Source organism: Pongo abelii, chromosome 2 (genome assembly GCF_028885655.2).
Source record: "Pongo abelii isolate AG06213 chromosome 2, NHGRI_mPonAbe1-v2.0_pri, whole genome shotgun sequence".
NCBI classification, from domain to species: domain Eukaryota; kingdom Metazoa; phylum Chordata; class Mammalia; order Primates; family Hominidae; genus Pongo; species Pongo abelii.
The window spans coordinates 37,501,570-37,518,125 of NC_085928.1; the positions used below are offsets into that span (position 1 = coordinate 37,501,570).

The 16,556-nt window shown below is 35.6% G+C and overlaps 1 protein-coding gene across 50 annotated transcripts in view; it reads left to right on the top strand.

Moving 5' to 3' along the window:
- Positions 1-16,556, top strand: part of ABI3BP (ABI family member 3 binding protein) — a 255,427-nt gene that overhangs the window by 180,100 nt on the left and 58,771 nt on the right. For 26 of the 50 annotated variants that reach the window (XM_024245145.3, XM_024245155.3, XM_024245156.3 and 23 more), the window contains 14 exons: positions 306-362; positions 1,161-1,244; positions 2,705-2,764; positions 3,545-3,628; positions 5,259-5,315; positions 6,349-6,408; positions 7,074-7,154; positions 7,943-8,002; positions 10,090-10,164; positions 11,297-11,353; positions 12,019-12,090; positions 12,543-12,590; positions 13,341-13,406; positions 15,583-15,657. In XM_024245145.3, the coding sequence (XP_024100913.3) occupies positions 306-362; positions 1,161-1,244; positions 2,705-2,764; positions 3,545-3,628; positions 5,259-5,315; positions 6,349-6,408; positions 7,074-7,154; positions 7,943-8,002; positions 10,090-10,164; positions 11,297-11,353; positions 12,019-12,090; positions 12,543-12,590; positions 13,341-13,406; positions 15,583-15,657 (936 nt within the window). The remainder of the gene's footprint in view (positions 1-305; positions 363-1,160; positions 1,245-2,704; positions 2,765-3,544; positions 3,629-5,258; positions 5,316-6,348; positions 6,409-7,073; positions 7,155-7,942; positions 8,003-10,089; positions 10,165-11,296; positions 11,354-12,018; positions 12,091-12,542; positions 12,591-13,340; positions 13,407-15,582; positions 15,658-16,556) is intronic. The other 24 variants (XM_009238587.4, XM_063721832.1, XM_063721834.1 and 21 more) reach the window with 4 other exon arrangements.

Below are 16,556 nucleotides of genomic sequence, written 5' to 3' on the forward strand. Positions count from 1 at the left end.
CATTAAAATGTTTTCCAGTGCAGTTTTCCATATCAGAATTCATTAGTTAAAAACTTAATAGAATTTCTTGTTGACTTCTTTAACCTACTCAAGATAGTTCAAAAGCTAAGCCTGAGACTCACCATGCCTATAGTTTGGCCAAATCATCAATGAACAAACACACATTCTTCCCCTCAGTTAAGAAGTTAATTTTTTTCTTTGTTTCTCTGGAAGAATTGACATACCAGTAAAATTTGTTTGCATGTGAGTGTTCTAACTTCTCATATGTTTAAAAATCTCTTTGATTTACATGTTGTTTTGGTCAGTTCCTGCTACAGTCCTAGAACCTGTCACTCTTAGACCTGAGGCCTCAACAACATTAGGTAATGTTGATACACAGTGTTTTCGACAAGCTTCTTTTGCTTATTGTCAAACCTAGAGTTTCAATTTGTTTCTTGTGACGACAGTGTCATTCTTGATGGCCATTCAACTCTTCTTGAAATTATGAAGACTCTTAACTGTTGTTTTTAAGAGGAAGCAGTCATGCATGAATCTACTTGAGGACATTTATTTGCCATATAACCTGCTGGAAATTGTCATGTTATTCTGTGTTTTGTTTAAACAGTGTTTGTGATAAAGCTATGTTTCAAACATATTAGTGGTTTTCTGAATCCTTCCTGGACAGATAAAGCTATTAACTCTCATAAAGCCAGAGGACCCACTGTGCTTCTAAATTTCTACCCTTTTTTCTATTTGCATAGAGATTTATTGTTTTGTCTCTAATAAGGTCATAATATGTTCAGATTTTAACAGCTCTACAGAATATGTGCCAAAAATTGAAAGAGTAAGTTGTAAATCTCAGATTTAGTGGAACTATCCTTTGTTATCCATTAAAATTTGGTAATAGTACTTAACCTTTTTGGTACCCAGTAAATCTACCCTATGAGATTTTCATTAAAATTTCTAATCTTTATTTCTCAAATTAAAAAGTGATTTTTGTCTTAAGGAGCTTTCTATTATAAAAGATCTATAAGGAGGAATGCACGTGACAAAAATCTCAAACTAAAAGGCAAATATCTATAAAGCAGTAGAGTCATGTTTTTTTTTTTTTTTTACCTCGCACAGCTTCCAGAATCATAGATAATGTAGTTATGTTGTAACCCAAGAACTTCTTCCTTCAGCTTCCAAAACATCACAACGAACACGTCGTCCACGTCTCAGAACAAAAACCACACCACGTCCTGAAGCACCTGAATCCAAACCAGGTAAACTATGTGTTCCTGGTTTAAAGAGTCCCTGAAGCCTAAGCCAGTGGGGCCTCAAGAGTAATCCCAGTGGTTGGGAGTAACCAATAGGCCCCTGTGAGAGGGAAGCTACAACTCATGGTCAGCAGCAGATCCCACTGTGAAGATGTAAGAGAAACACTGTTAGGAGATCTGTGGAGCAACTGTGAATGCCTCATGCTTACTTTGTGCAGTCTTCTCTGGCACTGTGCATTTTATTAACTTCCATTTATCTCTTAAAAATAAAACTTCTTTAGAAAAATTAGACATATTCAGCTCAAGTCAACAAACATTAAGTGCCTTAGATATCCTCCCAGTCATATTAGCACATTTGGGGTATACATCAGATGTCAGAGATGCATTTTGATCCTCAAACCTGTAAGACAGTTGAGAACAGAAGCCTTTCCTTTGTAAATAAAGTAAAAGATGGTATGGGGCAGTATCTGTGCAAATGCAAGACTGGTTTTGGAGTGCTATCAACAAGATGTGCTTGGTGTGTAAATATTTGGAGCAGGGAAATATAGATTAAGGAGAAATGGAGCCTTGAAATCACCAAGGCACAGGGATGAGTAGAAGGGTGGGAAGAATAAAATCAAAAGGAAAAGACAAGTAGAGACCAACCAGAGGAGACAGTCTAACTGGACAACCGATATAAAGATGTCTTACTTTGCTGGGCACGGTGGCTCACACCTGTAATCCTAGCACTTTGGGAGGCTGAGGTGGGTGGATCATGAGGTCAGGAGTTCAAGACCAGCCTGACCAAGATGGTGAAACCCCGTCTCTACTAAAAATACAAAAATTAGCTGGGCATGGTGGTGGGTGCCTGTAATCCCAGCTACTCAGGAGGCTGAGGCAGAGAATTGCTTGAACCCCAGGAGGTGGAGGTTGCAGTGAGCCGAGATCACGCCACTGCACTCCAGCCTTGGTGACAGAACAAGACTCCATCTCAAAAAAAAAAGTCTTACTTCAAGATGACAGGCAAATCCCTTCTGAATCTCACTAGGACCATGGATACCCATGGTGGAGATGCCTAGGTCCTTGATGGAGCAGTTGAGATTTGATCTGGTAGACATCAGCAAGCTGTTCTTTCCACATGAAGGCATGTTCTTTCTTTGCTCAGAATGGAGGAATATCCTACTCAATTCATCATGCTAAGGCCTCCCTCTCTTTCCAAAGATGAATTCTTAGCAATACCTACATAGTCCATTTTGGATTATTAATTAGATAACCAGAGAATGAAGAATAAGGAAATAGGTACCTGAGTTAGGTATAGTCAAATTTTAGGAAATCAACTGTCTACTTTTTGAGTTTTAACAGTTTTTAAAGGTTGCTATATAATTCTATAAGCTGTATTATACTAGTAAGACTCATTTTTGAAGAAAAGTTTTGAGTTTACATTCATTTAAAATAATCATTTGGTTAATTTTAATGCTTTTGGTCAGTTCCTACTGCAGAGCTCAAACCTGTTACACTCAGAACTGAGACTTGGGTGACAACACAAGGTAATAGCACGTTGCAATCCTCATTGAGTGTTCTTCCTTCTCATCGTCAAACCCATTCCATCATCATAGCCGCAGATTCTTATGCTTTTTAAGACTACATCGTCATTCTGTGTTGTCATTCCATCATATTCTTCATCCTAAAAGTATTGAAAATTCTGACTCTTAAAATAAATCACCCTTTGTTTTTAAAAGAGCCATGCATGAACCTAACTCAGGCTATGTTTTGGGTATGTAACCATCTGAAATTATTTCGTCATCTAGTATGTTTTTTAACCAATTTTTTTTGTTAAAGGTGACTTTAAAATGCAGTTTTCTTGATTCTAACATTATTGTGATACCAGAGAGTTTCTTTATGAATCTAAAGTTCTATTTACTCATTTATTTTTGCTATCTATGTGACATTCTCTGATTGACATTTTCATTGATTATGTGGTCTTATTTTAGTAATTGTCAAAGAACTTATAACTGACCACCACCACTATATTTTAGCAGTGACTCTTGATCTTTTTATTTGATGAGTCCTATTGACTATTCTTCACTTCTTAATTTAGCAATTTCATTTTAGAATATGACACTTCCTCCCAATCAACTTTCTTCAATTGTAAAAGGAGACATACTATTATAATAATAGTGAATGTTTCTAATTAAAAAGTTAAAAAGACAAATTTCCTGAAATATGAGAAAATCTAGTAAGTTTTAAGAGATCTCAAACCGTATGTCATGCTACTCATAGCTTCTGAACTACGGACTCTGTAGTAACTGAAGGTTTTCTTTCTTCAGCTCCTAAAACATCACAACGAACTCGTCGTCCACGTCCCAAAACTAAAACCACACCAAGTCCTGAGGTTCCTCAAACCAAACCGGGTAAATTTGGGTTTCTGGTTAAAGTAGCTCATCCTAGCTGCTCTCAGGAATTTATAACTGATGCCAATGATGGGAGTGATGGCCTGTGTGAGCACCACGTGGATGAAGGCAAAAAAGATCTGCTATTGCTCCCCCTGTTGAGTTAGCAAAGGATAACGCAGTTGGGATAGATCTGTGTGGCAGGTGAATTCCTTGCATTTTCTGCATATAGGTTTGTCTCTTACTGTGTATCTTATTTACTAATTCTTTCTTTTTTTCTTTTTTCTTTTTTTTTTTTTTTTTTTGAGACAGAGTCTTACTCTGTTGCCCACGCTGGAGTGTAGTGGCGCGATCTCAGCTCACTGCAACCTCCACCTCCCGGTTCAAGCAATTCTCCTGCCTCAGCCTCCTGAGTAGCTGGGATTACAGGCGCGTGCCACCACACCCAGCTAATTTTTGTATTTTCAGTAGAGACGGGTTTCACCATGTTAGTCAGACTGGTCTCAAACTCCTGACCTTATTATCTGCTTGCCTCAGCCTCCCAAAGTGCTGGGATTACAGGTGTAAGCCACCATGCCCGGCCTCTTATTTACTACTTTTTATTTCATTCAATTGTCCTCATAAATACAAAAATGTGTTAAATAGAACCAGGCATTTTTATTTCTAGAAAAAAATTTAAGTGCCTTCTATCTTCTCACAGCTGCATCAACAACTGTGAGGCTATCACAGGAGAAGGAAGCTTGTTTTTCACATCTTACTCTGTAGTATAGTCAAGATCAAAACCTGTCCCAGTATGAAACATTCAAAGATTGAAGCAAGGGAGTATATCTGGGTAAATTGAACTTGTTTTGAGGGGTGCTGTACACATCTAAAAGCTTAGAAAAAGAAAATGTTATGAAGAATAAGAATAAATAATTGGAAAGAAGTTGGGTCTTAAAATCTTAGAGATGAAGAGAGTCAGACAGGAAGGGTAGAGGCAAGTCAGAGGGCACAGGCTTCTTGAAACACACAGGATTCTGCTTCTAAGTAGTGATGACAGCTGCATTTGGAAGGGTTTATAAGAGCAGTTGAAGAAAGTCCTTAGCAGTTTGCATCTGACCCAAGAAGCATCACCCATCTAGGGTCCTGCACTTTAGAGAGTAGAGAGCTACTCTGCGTGTTTGTCCCTTCTCCTGATTTGTTGAGTGCCTTTACTGCAAATGAAATCTCAGCCTTTGATTCATTTTGCTTTATTCTTTGCTATGTCTTCTCTCAAACAGGCTGCTGACTGTATTCGTGCTCATTTAGACACACTGTTAAAGCTTCCACAAACATACCAACAGTTACTAGGACAGTTAGATAAGTATATATTTGGCAAAATGTCTGAATAAGCTTCTAGGGCAGTCTTCTACAATAGTTGGAACTAAGTACTCAGACACCTAGGAGAATCTTACGTGGGCTTTATTGAGATGTGTGCCAAATTGTGTAGGCTGTGACTAAGTGCCTTTTAAAAGAATTGTTTATCTGGCTATAAGATGGCCAAGTCTTCAAATAACAAGTATCAAATTTCAGAAAATTTCTTAAAATTGCTATATACTGATTGAAGCAGTATTATACTGGAAAGATATAATTTACTGGCTTTTCACAAGTTTATTTCATTGCTTTTAATTAGTTCCTGCTACAGATCTTGAACCTGGTACTCTCAGAACTGAAGCTCCAAAAACCATGGGTAATGAGAATGTGTGTCCTTCAAATAGTGCTTTTCCTGCTTATTGTCATACCACTGTAGTCAGTTTCTTCTTCATCATAAGACCATCCTGTCATTCTTTGTCATCATTCCATTATAGTCTTTATCTTGAAATTATGCTAGGCTCTGTGTCACATTATCAGTTGAATTTGAGAGAACTGTGCATGAACTAAAATCAGGACATCAAACTGCTTTTAACCGTTCAATGTGTCATGCGATCATGTGCATTTGTTTAAACAGCATTGACCTTTTTAAGCTGCATTTCAAACACGAATCTCTGTGCCTTATTTATGCTGCTTGTTCCTCATCGATTGTAGGGAAGCACAGTGTTTCTTTGCTCATATTATTTTTCATTATATTAGGATCTGTGTAATATTGATTTTTTTGTTTCAAGGAATGATGTTTTTAGTAAATTGTCAAATTGTAAAATGTACCTAAGTCTTGAAAGTTTTAATCAGAGGCTTCCATAATAGGATAGACTGACTCTTTATTCATCTTTATTAAGATTTAACAGTTTCTTAACTTTTACTGAATCAAGGAATACATTGAGATTTTGATGAGCACAGTTTATTAATTATATGGTGTTCTTTATGCTTTCATACATATGAACTCTTTATTGTACCCATAGTTACTTAGACAGTAGATAACAAGACATTTATCCCAACTTCTATAGATGTGCAAGTAGACTGATAAATGCCTTTTTCAGTACAGTTAGAAAAGCATATATTATGCAAATGTGTAAAAAGCTTGTCCAACAATCTTCCACTAATGTGTAGCAAGAATCAGATAATCAAACATCTAGGAGAATGTTTTGTTGACCACATAGTGATATTAAGCTGAGTGCAATGCTATCTTCCAAGTCTGTCTTATGAGACTAATGGGTACCTGACCATGGTTTGGCCAAATCTGCAAAAAACAAGTCTTACTTTTCTCTCAGTTCTGAAGCTTAAAAATTGACATGGGAAATTAATATTCAAGTTAAATCTCTTTGCTTTATTTTATTATTTTTGTCTAGTTGTTACTACAGTCCTTGAACCTGACACTTTTAGAACCAAGGTTCCAGAAACAACATTAGGTAATGATATTCTGTGTTCCTGAATAATTTTTTCCTGCTTATTTTCAAATCCATTCCATCATTAACATAATCACATTGTCATCAGCTTTGTAGGACTATCTTGTCATCTTCTGCTATCCTTCAACTTTATATTGTCCTTCAACTTTATATTGGAGTATTAGTGATGCTTAGAAGTTACCTATTATTTTCAAAAGCTATGCATGGACCTAGTTCAGAGTCTACCATGTAATCTTATTTGAATTTGTGTCATGTACTTTTGTCTAAACAGCATTCATGTCATTCATGTCTAAAGCTAAATTTCAAACACAGTTGCTAGTGGCTATATCTTACCTAAACTGACTAAACTCTAACAGTTATGGTATCATGGATTCTTTGGCATACTCAAAAGATTTAGTGTGAGCCTAAGACTCTATCATCCAGAGTTTGGCTCTAGTGTTTTTGAAGTTAAAGATGTATGAGTCTCTTCACTTTTCAACTTGATTTTATACATAAGTTTTCTCTCTCAAGAATCTTCAGTGATTAAAAAAATTAACAAAATAGAAAATATTTTAATCTTAAAAGACATATGACTTAAGTCTCAAGGAAATATGACATACCTTTAAAAACCTAAAAGTTTTGTCTCCAAAGCCAACTGCACTAGAGTAATCCAAAGTTTCTTCCTTCAGCTCCTAAAACACAACGGACACGTCGTCCCCGTCCCAGACCCAAAACTACATCAAGTCCTGAAGTACCTCAGAACAAATTGGGTAAATGTATCAATCCTTGGTTTAAGTAGCCAAGGAACCTGAACCCTGGCAGACTGTCCCAATAAAGTCCTAAAGAAATGCCTATGACGGGAAGTAACAGTCATCATGTTTTCTAAGAATCAAATTATTTGACATGAGTAGCAGCTGCTTCTCGTACAGAGCTGTCCAGGAGAACATGGCTTGGGGACACTTGTGTGCCTGATCTCCTAAATGACTTGGTTTGGATGATGTTCTTGGTCACTCTTTAAAGATGTGTTTACAGCGAGATTAGCATACTCATGGGTATTTATTGCTATATCTGCATTGAAACATGTGATCCATTTGTTATAGACATGATTACATGAACAGACATTTTTTTCAACTTCCAAGAAAAGCAACTTTCTTATATATTTATAAAGTAATATATAAGTAATATATAAAGTAATATATAAAAAAGTAATATATCAGTTACTTTCATATATATTTCTCTATATATTTTCGTATCTGTTACCTAAACAAATTTCCAAAGCCAAACATCCATACCAGTTAGAAAACCAAATACCTAGGAAAATCTCATGTGGATAATATCAAAATATGTAGCAGAGTTCAAAGGTTGTAACTACCTTCTGTGATGAATTGTTCTAGCTAGTGTGGCCAAATCTTCCAAAAGCAACTATGTGCTTCCTATCAATTCAAAAGTTTTAAAAAATTGTGTATCATTTGAAACCCATGTTTTAAAATAAAAATTGAGGATTTTTTTTAAAAAATGTCTTTAAGCTTCTTGTATTCATGTTGTTGCTTTTGGTTAGTTTCTGTTACAGGCTTTGAACCTGTTGTTCATAGTACTGATGCTCCAGGAACAACATTTGGTAATGATTTTTGTGACTTGCATTAAATGCTTTTTATTGCCATTTAAAAACCCACTTGAGCACTGTCATGACCAGAGTTGCTTCTGCTTCCTGAGACTCTGTTATTCCATTCTACACTTCATTTTAAAATAGTCAGCAGTTTTAATTCAAGTGTTACCTGTTGTTTTTCGCAGATGTCCCTGGACCCAGTGAAGGACAGCTGTCCATCATGAAACTCTCTTTAAAATTGTACCATATGATTCAGTGTTAAATCTGAGGTCCAAATTGGTATTTAGTATTTACAGATCTAAATACCCTTCCATTTGGTATTTAGCCTATTTTAAGGAATAAGGTGTCCTTATTACATTAAAATAGCTTTTCCCTGAAAGTTCCAGGCTCGTCAATCATTGATAAGCTTGACCACTGTTCTTCACCACGGTTTAGTAATGGCTCTTAATCTTTGCTAAGTAGGAATCCCTCTGAATATCTATGCATGTTCAATATTTATTCCTTTAATCACTTCATATGTGATTTTGGTCTCTAAAGGAACCCTTAGTGATGATCAGAAACAAAGTAATTTTTTTTTAATTTAGGAAATAAGCTCAAGGAAATCTAACATGTTTTAGAAAACATAAGTCTATATACAATGCTTTCAATGATTTCTAGACCTACAAACACTATAGCAACCTAAGATCATCATCTTTTAGTTTCAAAAACATAAAGGAGGATGAATAGGGGTTATTCGATCCCTCAGACCTTAAACTCCCTAAACCCTCTCAGCTGAAATAACGAAAATCTATGGCTTAGGTTTTAGAAGGTTTAAGGAGTCTTAGCCCATTGCACTTGAATCACAGGTATGACAATAAGCTTGAATATCTTCCCATTTCTTTGCCTTCTAAGAGAAAAGGCACTTATAGTGGTCAACAGCTTGACAATTACAGGGCTCATTATTGATTCATAGCTGAGGGAGATCTATCCAGTGGCTAAATTCATCGTGTGCCCTACATAAGGACTGTATCTTACAAAGGATCAATCTTATACAATTCTTATTCCATTTCATTCATCTCTTTCTCAATGGTGCTGCTACTTTTCCTTAAGAAAACAATCATTTCCTCATTCTTTGTATACCCAACACCATATTAACAGTTGAGTGGGGTGGAATAAGAAGCAGAGGTAGAAACCGAAAGAAAGGACACATTTTACCTCTTAAAGTACAAAGTAATTGTGAAGAAACCCAAAGGTTTTCTTAGATACAGTTTTCTAGATATAGAGCAATTTCCTCCTATGAGAACTGCTTGTTTAGTTGAGTAGTAAAAACAAAATATTTACAGGAGTCAAGGAACGATGTGGGCTGATGACAGAGAGTAGTTGGACTTTGAAATAATTATAGGATTTGGATTAGAGGGTGGAAGGATGGGAACAGCACAAATAAAACAAGTATCAATACTTGTTAAGGGTGGCTAAGGGGATGGTGAAACTAAAGTATAGAACAAAACGCTCCTAGATGATATTCAACATTTTGTTAATGTTACTATCATGAAATCAGCTATAGGCAGCTCTTAGCTCTTGTGGGAACTGAGATTCAGATACAATAGTCCATGAGAACTTAATTTTCCAAATAGGCTCCTGCTTTTTCAGAAGGACATTTTGAACCAGGAGTCAGCAATTTTTTTTCTGTGAAAAGTTAAACAATAACTTTTAGAATTTGTGGGTCAGTTTCCGTTACAGCTACTCAATTCTGCTGTTTTAGCTTGAAGGCAACCAAAGCTGATGCATGAATATGCCCTGAACAATTTTAGTTCATTCTATGGCTATGTTCCAATAAAACTTTATTTGAATTTCATACCATTTTCACGTGTCATGAAATATCACTTTTCATTTTTCCCATTGCTTAAAAAAAAATGTGAGAACCATTATTGGCCCACTGGCGAGACTTGGAAGGGCTATAGTTTGCTGACTTCTGCTTTAAATAGGGCACATTCTGTATGGCTCTCCATAATCTCATGATTTTCAGGGTCTGTGTATTTTAGTTCACTGCTACCTCTGTCTAAAACCTGTGAAATAAATAACTGAAAATTACTCTTACAATTGAGACCCTCTTCTTTCAGCTCCGACTGAACTGCAAACTCTTATTTTGAAACCAGTGACATCACCAAGCCTAGAAATGACAGAAAGTCAACTTGGTAAATAGATTGTTTTATCTGTCTGGGTATACTGTGTGCTTTAAGAGGCATACTGTAAGTCTCTAAGTTATATTTCCAAAGATAAAAAAATGAAAAAGGAATACACATTAATAACTGTAAATACTGCACAATGCTCTTTTTTGTGATTGCATGTTGTTAAATTAGTAATACATTAATATCACCACTTGAATGTATAAAAGTACTTTTCATTGCATTTGTATCATTCTAGAAAATAATCACATATCTGATTAAGTGGTTGCAAACCACTTAGAAGAACTAATTTTATTCTTTATCCTTATTTTTTCAACATTTACAAGTTTGTGGCTCTCTTTAATAGTAAATTAAATTTGTGCTAAAAGAACACTAGTTCAATTGTGACCATCAAGGAAGGAGAAATTTCTCACTTCAGTAAAAATAATAAAACTTCCTCATAAACAATGTGAATCCTTTCAAATATACTGCCCTTCAAGCTTGTAAATAGGCCAGGCATAGTGGCTTACACCTGTAATCCCAACAATTTGGTAGGCCAAGGCTGGCGGATTGCTTGAGCTCAGAATTTTATGACCAGCCTCGGCAACATGGCAAAACCCCAACTCTACAAAAAATACAAAAATTAGCTGGGCATAGTAGTGCACGCCTGTAGTCCCAGCTACTTAGGAGGGTGAGGTAGGAGGATCACTTGAGCCCAGGAGGTCAAGACTGCAGTGAGCCATGTTCATGCCACCCTACTCCATCTTGTTGACAAAGCCAGATCCTGTCTCGGGAAAAAAAAAAATGGATGCAAATTTTAAAAATCAGTATTAGCAATGTTGTTGCTACTTCCTGACATTTATTTTAAAACACTGGATACTATATTTTTCTACCATAGGACTGTAATTTCTTTCCATCTCTTTTGAGTATCTTTTGATTAATGACATTTTGGTACTCATGTTGAATGTACAAACTAGGTTGTTAATGGTAACCTACAGTAGTTATAATGTTGTGAATTCAGTTCAGTTATGAGAGCTTCCCTTAGTGTTAATAATGTTGTTACCCCAACAGTTAACATTGAACACTTACTGGATGCAAAGCACTTTTGTAAATACTTACAACCTATCTTTTATCAATTGTACCGTTTTCTGTTTTTTACTAGTTTCTGATGTTCTGGAATTGGTTACATTTAGTACTGAGTCACCAAAGGAGACCATAGGTAAAAATGTTCCCCAATGGGAAGTCAAGCATATGTGCTTTTCCATCTCATTGCAAAGTCATCTCTGGATGTCCTCATGCTTTGTGACATTTCATAGCCACCTGCTCCTCACAGCTTGTCTGTGCTCATCCAATGGGTCTTGAATGTCATTGTATACAGCACTTTGTGTTCACATCTGCTGTATTGCTATGCAAGTTTCATAATTTCCTTATTCTCACTCAAAATGAAAATTTTAGCCTTTTCTGCTTGCTCTTTCAATATGAATATGTACAACCTATTTTTCATTTTCATATCACTTTTAGGATTCATCCCGTGCTTTTGCTCTCCAAGTACTCATTCTATATGTGTTTCTAACTGGAATTCTTATACGAAAAAAAAATGAAAGTGGAATTATCTGCTTTGTTCCAGGTAGCATTGCTGTTGACTCTGCCATACATTATGTACGGGGTGTGCGTGTTTCCCACATAGCACACTGCCTTCATTTCCTGCTTTCATTTCTGCCCTCCTAAATTGTGTCATCTTCATAATCTACCTAAATGTTAATTATTCTCAAGAATATATCTGCTTAAGAGAGCTCAATTCTATTTTTAAATTAAATGCAGGGTTCTATTACAGTGTGCTTTGGGTTGCCCACCACTAACCAGCCATTCCTGTTTCTTCCCTAGCACCAGCCAAAACAGACTATGTATATCCCACTGCCAAAGCACCACTCTGGCCACAGGAGCCAAAGACTGAAGGTAGCAAAGGTTTTAATGCTTTGATTCATTTATTCCACACATTTTAAATTAACATCAGTTACATCCACGGAATATGAAAGTTCAAGCTGTGGTACTTGATTCACAATTAAACAGATTTGAAGAGCTACAGCTTCCAACATTCTTGAATTCTTAAAGTGATAATTGACTCTCTCTGAATACAGAAATAAATTCGTCTTTCTCTGCTGAAGTCTAAAGGTTGAGGCATAATAACATTTGAAACCCAGTTAATGACAATTAAAACATTAATATTAATTGGAGGATTCGTATTATAGAATAGGATTTTCCTCCTAATTCTTTTTTCCTGTCTAAATCCATTGTCCCTGTCTGTAAAATTATGATGCAAATTATTAATAAAATTTGATATTCAAAAAATACTTTACTATAGCTTAATATCTCAGTTTCTAAAATTTTTCTCCTTTGTTTTGGTACAGTTGTGGAATCTATTACATATGTGTCTGAACCACCTGAGACCACACTAGGTAATAACCTCGGTAGCCCAACCCTACGTGCTCTCTGTCCTCATTGCCACCATCGCCTGAGAACCTCCGGGTCTCTCTCATTGTGAATTCATGTTACACCGTCACTCTTCGCCATGGCAGTTACTTTTCTTTCAAGGTGCTCCTATCCATAACCATTGTCCAAAAATGTCCTTCCTCCCATTCAGTTGTGTAACAAGACTTTGCTTTTTTTCTCTTCTTAAGTCAGCAGAACTGTTGAATCTAAAATATTTTTTTCCTAACGCTGTACATCCTGCCAGCTTGGCATTGTGTTGAATGTTTCAGATAATGCTTTTTTGGCGCAATGATCCATTTATACTTTCTGACCTAGCAACATACTTTGCATTAACACTTATCCCATCACAGTTATTTACATATGTGGTTTTCTTCTCCATTCTTTAAGTGAAATTCAGTGCTGCTTGAATGACTCATACTATAATATTTTTAAAATTCCTTTTTTCCCTTCATGATTCCTATTGAATATATCTTTGTAGCATTGTTGAGGAGGTAGAGTTCTAATGTGAAATGAGAATTTTAGAAGTACTTTGTAAGCTTCATTTGCAACCTTTTTTTTAACCAAATGCATTATGAAGGAGTAGGAACACCGTTTTGCTGCAGACTTGCAATTTTCTTTATTTTAAAAAATCAATTTGTTACCATCCTGCCTGTTATCTGTACTCAAGGTCTGTCAAGTGCTATAGTAACCCGCGTACTTTCCTTCAATTACCATAGAAACGTCGCCTCTGCCTTCTCAGTCTATAACCCTACCCAGCCCAGATGAGCCTCAGACTGAACCCGGTAAATACATTATTTTGTATGTCATATATGAGGTGAGTGTTTGCAGAATGTCAGTATGGTCACTTCAAGGCATCAGAGGCCCTGACTTTATCATTCTGCCCACAGACTTTGATGGGTAATCCTACCTGTCTGATATCCTGCTATCATTGATAATTACTCAAATGGCAGTGTTGTTCTTTAGGATATGGTTGAAAAATACCTCTCAGCTACTCTGCAAGTGTTTAATTCAGGGAATAGGAATGCTTCTGGGAAGAAGATTTATATTCTGTTCTATTTTAAAATATATATATTCTGATTTTAATTCTAATTCATCTCAACTAGTTTTACAAGTTCTATGATCATGTAAAAAGTATTTTAAGCTTTCTGATTTGCTTTTGACATTAAAAGAAACCTCCAGAAACAGGTTTGACTGTGCAGTCCACATGAAAGGGGGTGTACTGGCCAGTCACCTTGTAGTTATTCAGATACCTTTCTTCTTTCCACTCCTTTCTGCAGTGCTTTGGCCATTTCACTGCATACAAATAAAAAAAGTCAAAGCAATTACTTTGGCTTATCACAAAGCTTTACATAGTAGTGGAGTTTGAAATGAATGAAAAATAATCAACATGAATAACTAAATATGCTTCTTATTTTTAAAAATCCTCTCAATAGCTATAGGTTTCAATGTAATAGAAGGTTATAAATAAGCCCAAACTTCTGTTTTGATTGGCATTAAACTATTTTTATATGACTCTGTTTCCAAGGGAGATGTGGATTTTAAGTTTACTCATTGTCTGCTGAATATCCTACTAGATGTTGCCTATAAACCCTACAGTTTTTTAACAAAAAGAAATCCACATTGACTAAAATAATGAAATCAGTCAGTTATACCTAACTTTTCCAAATTTTGTTCTTAATAACTATAATAATTAATATCATTGGAATGTCTCATTGCAAATACTGTTATTAGTGATTCTTATCTCATTCTGTATCATTTTTCATGGCATTGCTTTATGACATGCCTAACCTTCAGATGGTCTTTCTTATCCTCTGGCAAAGTAAGTGGCATATCAGTTAGAACCTTAGCAAGTAGGGTAGTTGAGAATCAGAAAATCACAAACTGTGAGAAATGCTGGAATGACAGAATTTTAAGATTGGAAGAGTTGTTTAAAATTGTGTAACTTCTGATGAAGAACCTGAGACCTTAGACCCAGTGATTAGCAAAGGGAGCTCTAAATCCCCAGGTTCCAGGCTTCTAAACCGGGTCATCTCCAACATATATCAGTATTCATCTCTCTACAGGCAAGAAGATTCCACTGAAACCATTATATACCTTGTATTTTTTCATTTAGTATCAGGAAGAAGATTCTGCAGACTCCTTCAGAAACTTCTGGTGTCAAATAACTCTTATTTTGAGCAAGTTTTTCTTAAGGTGTCTGAAACTACATGATGTTGACCATGTTTCTTCTTACCTTTCTTTATCCCAAACACATTTTAGTTCAACCAAATGAGGTGTTTCCATAAGCTGCAACCTTGCATCTGATAATTCCTTTCCTTCAGCAGGATAGATTTTTCATTTTTTTTTGGTGAAGAAAAAATTGGTTTTTACCCTGATTGTCCTAGAATTTCTTTCGGATTTGCTCAGCAAAGGAATAACTCTCCATAGAAAATATCCTTGGTGTTCAATTTCTCTTCCCTCTCTTCCCCTATATAACCAATAAAACTGTGTTTTGTTTGGTAAGATTAATTTTTCCATTAGCACTTGCTATTAAAATACATTATATGTTTGGGCTATAACATGTTAACTTTGTTTTTTATTTAGCAAACATATGTATTTGTGCTTAAAATAGTACAACTAAATATTCTGATAAAATTATATGAACTTATAATAAGGATGAATTCTTGTTATTATGAATTTATTTTCAAACTATTTAGAAGGTATTTGATGTCAATATTTCTGAAATCCCAAGTTTCATTTTGCCAGCCGAACATCTTACGTATCAATTAATGTGACTTTTTGTTTTGTTTTCTGTTATATAAAAAAGTTACCTTCCTATACTTTGCAGATCTTTGGGAGCCTTAATTGTTGGGTATTTAGGTCTTCAGTCACTCAGTAAACATCCCTGAGCTTCTAGAGGCTTAGGTACTGTCATTCTTGAAGGGCTCAAGATTTCCGAACCTATATCCTTTCTTTTAGCTCCCAAGCAGACACCACGTGCTCCTCCTAAGCCAAAAACATCACCACGCCCAAGAATCCCACAGACACAACCAGGTAAATATATATTTTACATTTTAGCTTGAAAAGTTTGAGGTTAGTGGGGTTATTCTAGCAAATTGTTCATTAATAGTTATGATAGCAGATTGAGTCTTTAACACTTGTAAAACAAGTCTTCCTCTGTAACCTAATAAATATTTAAATTTCTTTTTGGACTTACTAAAAAAGTACATCATTGGAAGAGCTTATTCCACAAAGCTTCCCTTAATGTTGTGTTATTGAAGATGAGATGGACATGAATGGCATTGCTTAAAAAGAGTAGCCTGCCTACTTCGTTTTCCTTCCCCAGCCTGAGACTACACTCCTATCCCTTCCACTATTCCTGAATGTGCTTCCTTCTGCCAATCATCTAATTTGAAATTTTCCTCAATACATGGGCTGACTACAACAAATGTCTGAGGTGCACCCACCCAGGATACCGGGAAAGGAACTTTCGCGACCACTAATCTAGTCTGGGGAAAGGAAAATGTTTAGCACCATCACATTATGCTTGATGCAGGTAGTGATTCTGGATTCCCACTACAGATATTTCACTCATACCTCAGAATCTCTGTCATTAGGTATTGTCATTCTGGTTTTGCTACAGGGGAAAAGAAAACCCCTGTAGTTTTAGGTGTGGTCTCTAATATCAATTGAGGGAAATTTTACCTATCATTAAATTTTTTCTATGATTTTAAATCTGCCTTATTTAGCATAATTTTAAATATGTTCTAATTACTAAAACTTAGCTATGAAAATAATTTATTCTGATAATAAATATATGAAGGTACTAAGGCAACATTCCCCCAAATAATATGAAATTTTAAATAATAATAATACATTTGAAACATTAACATACCAGAAGTCTGAGAAAATAATGATTAGTGAATAATAATGAATAGGAATAAAAACATCGA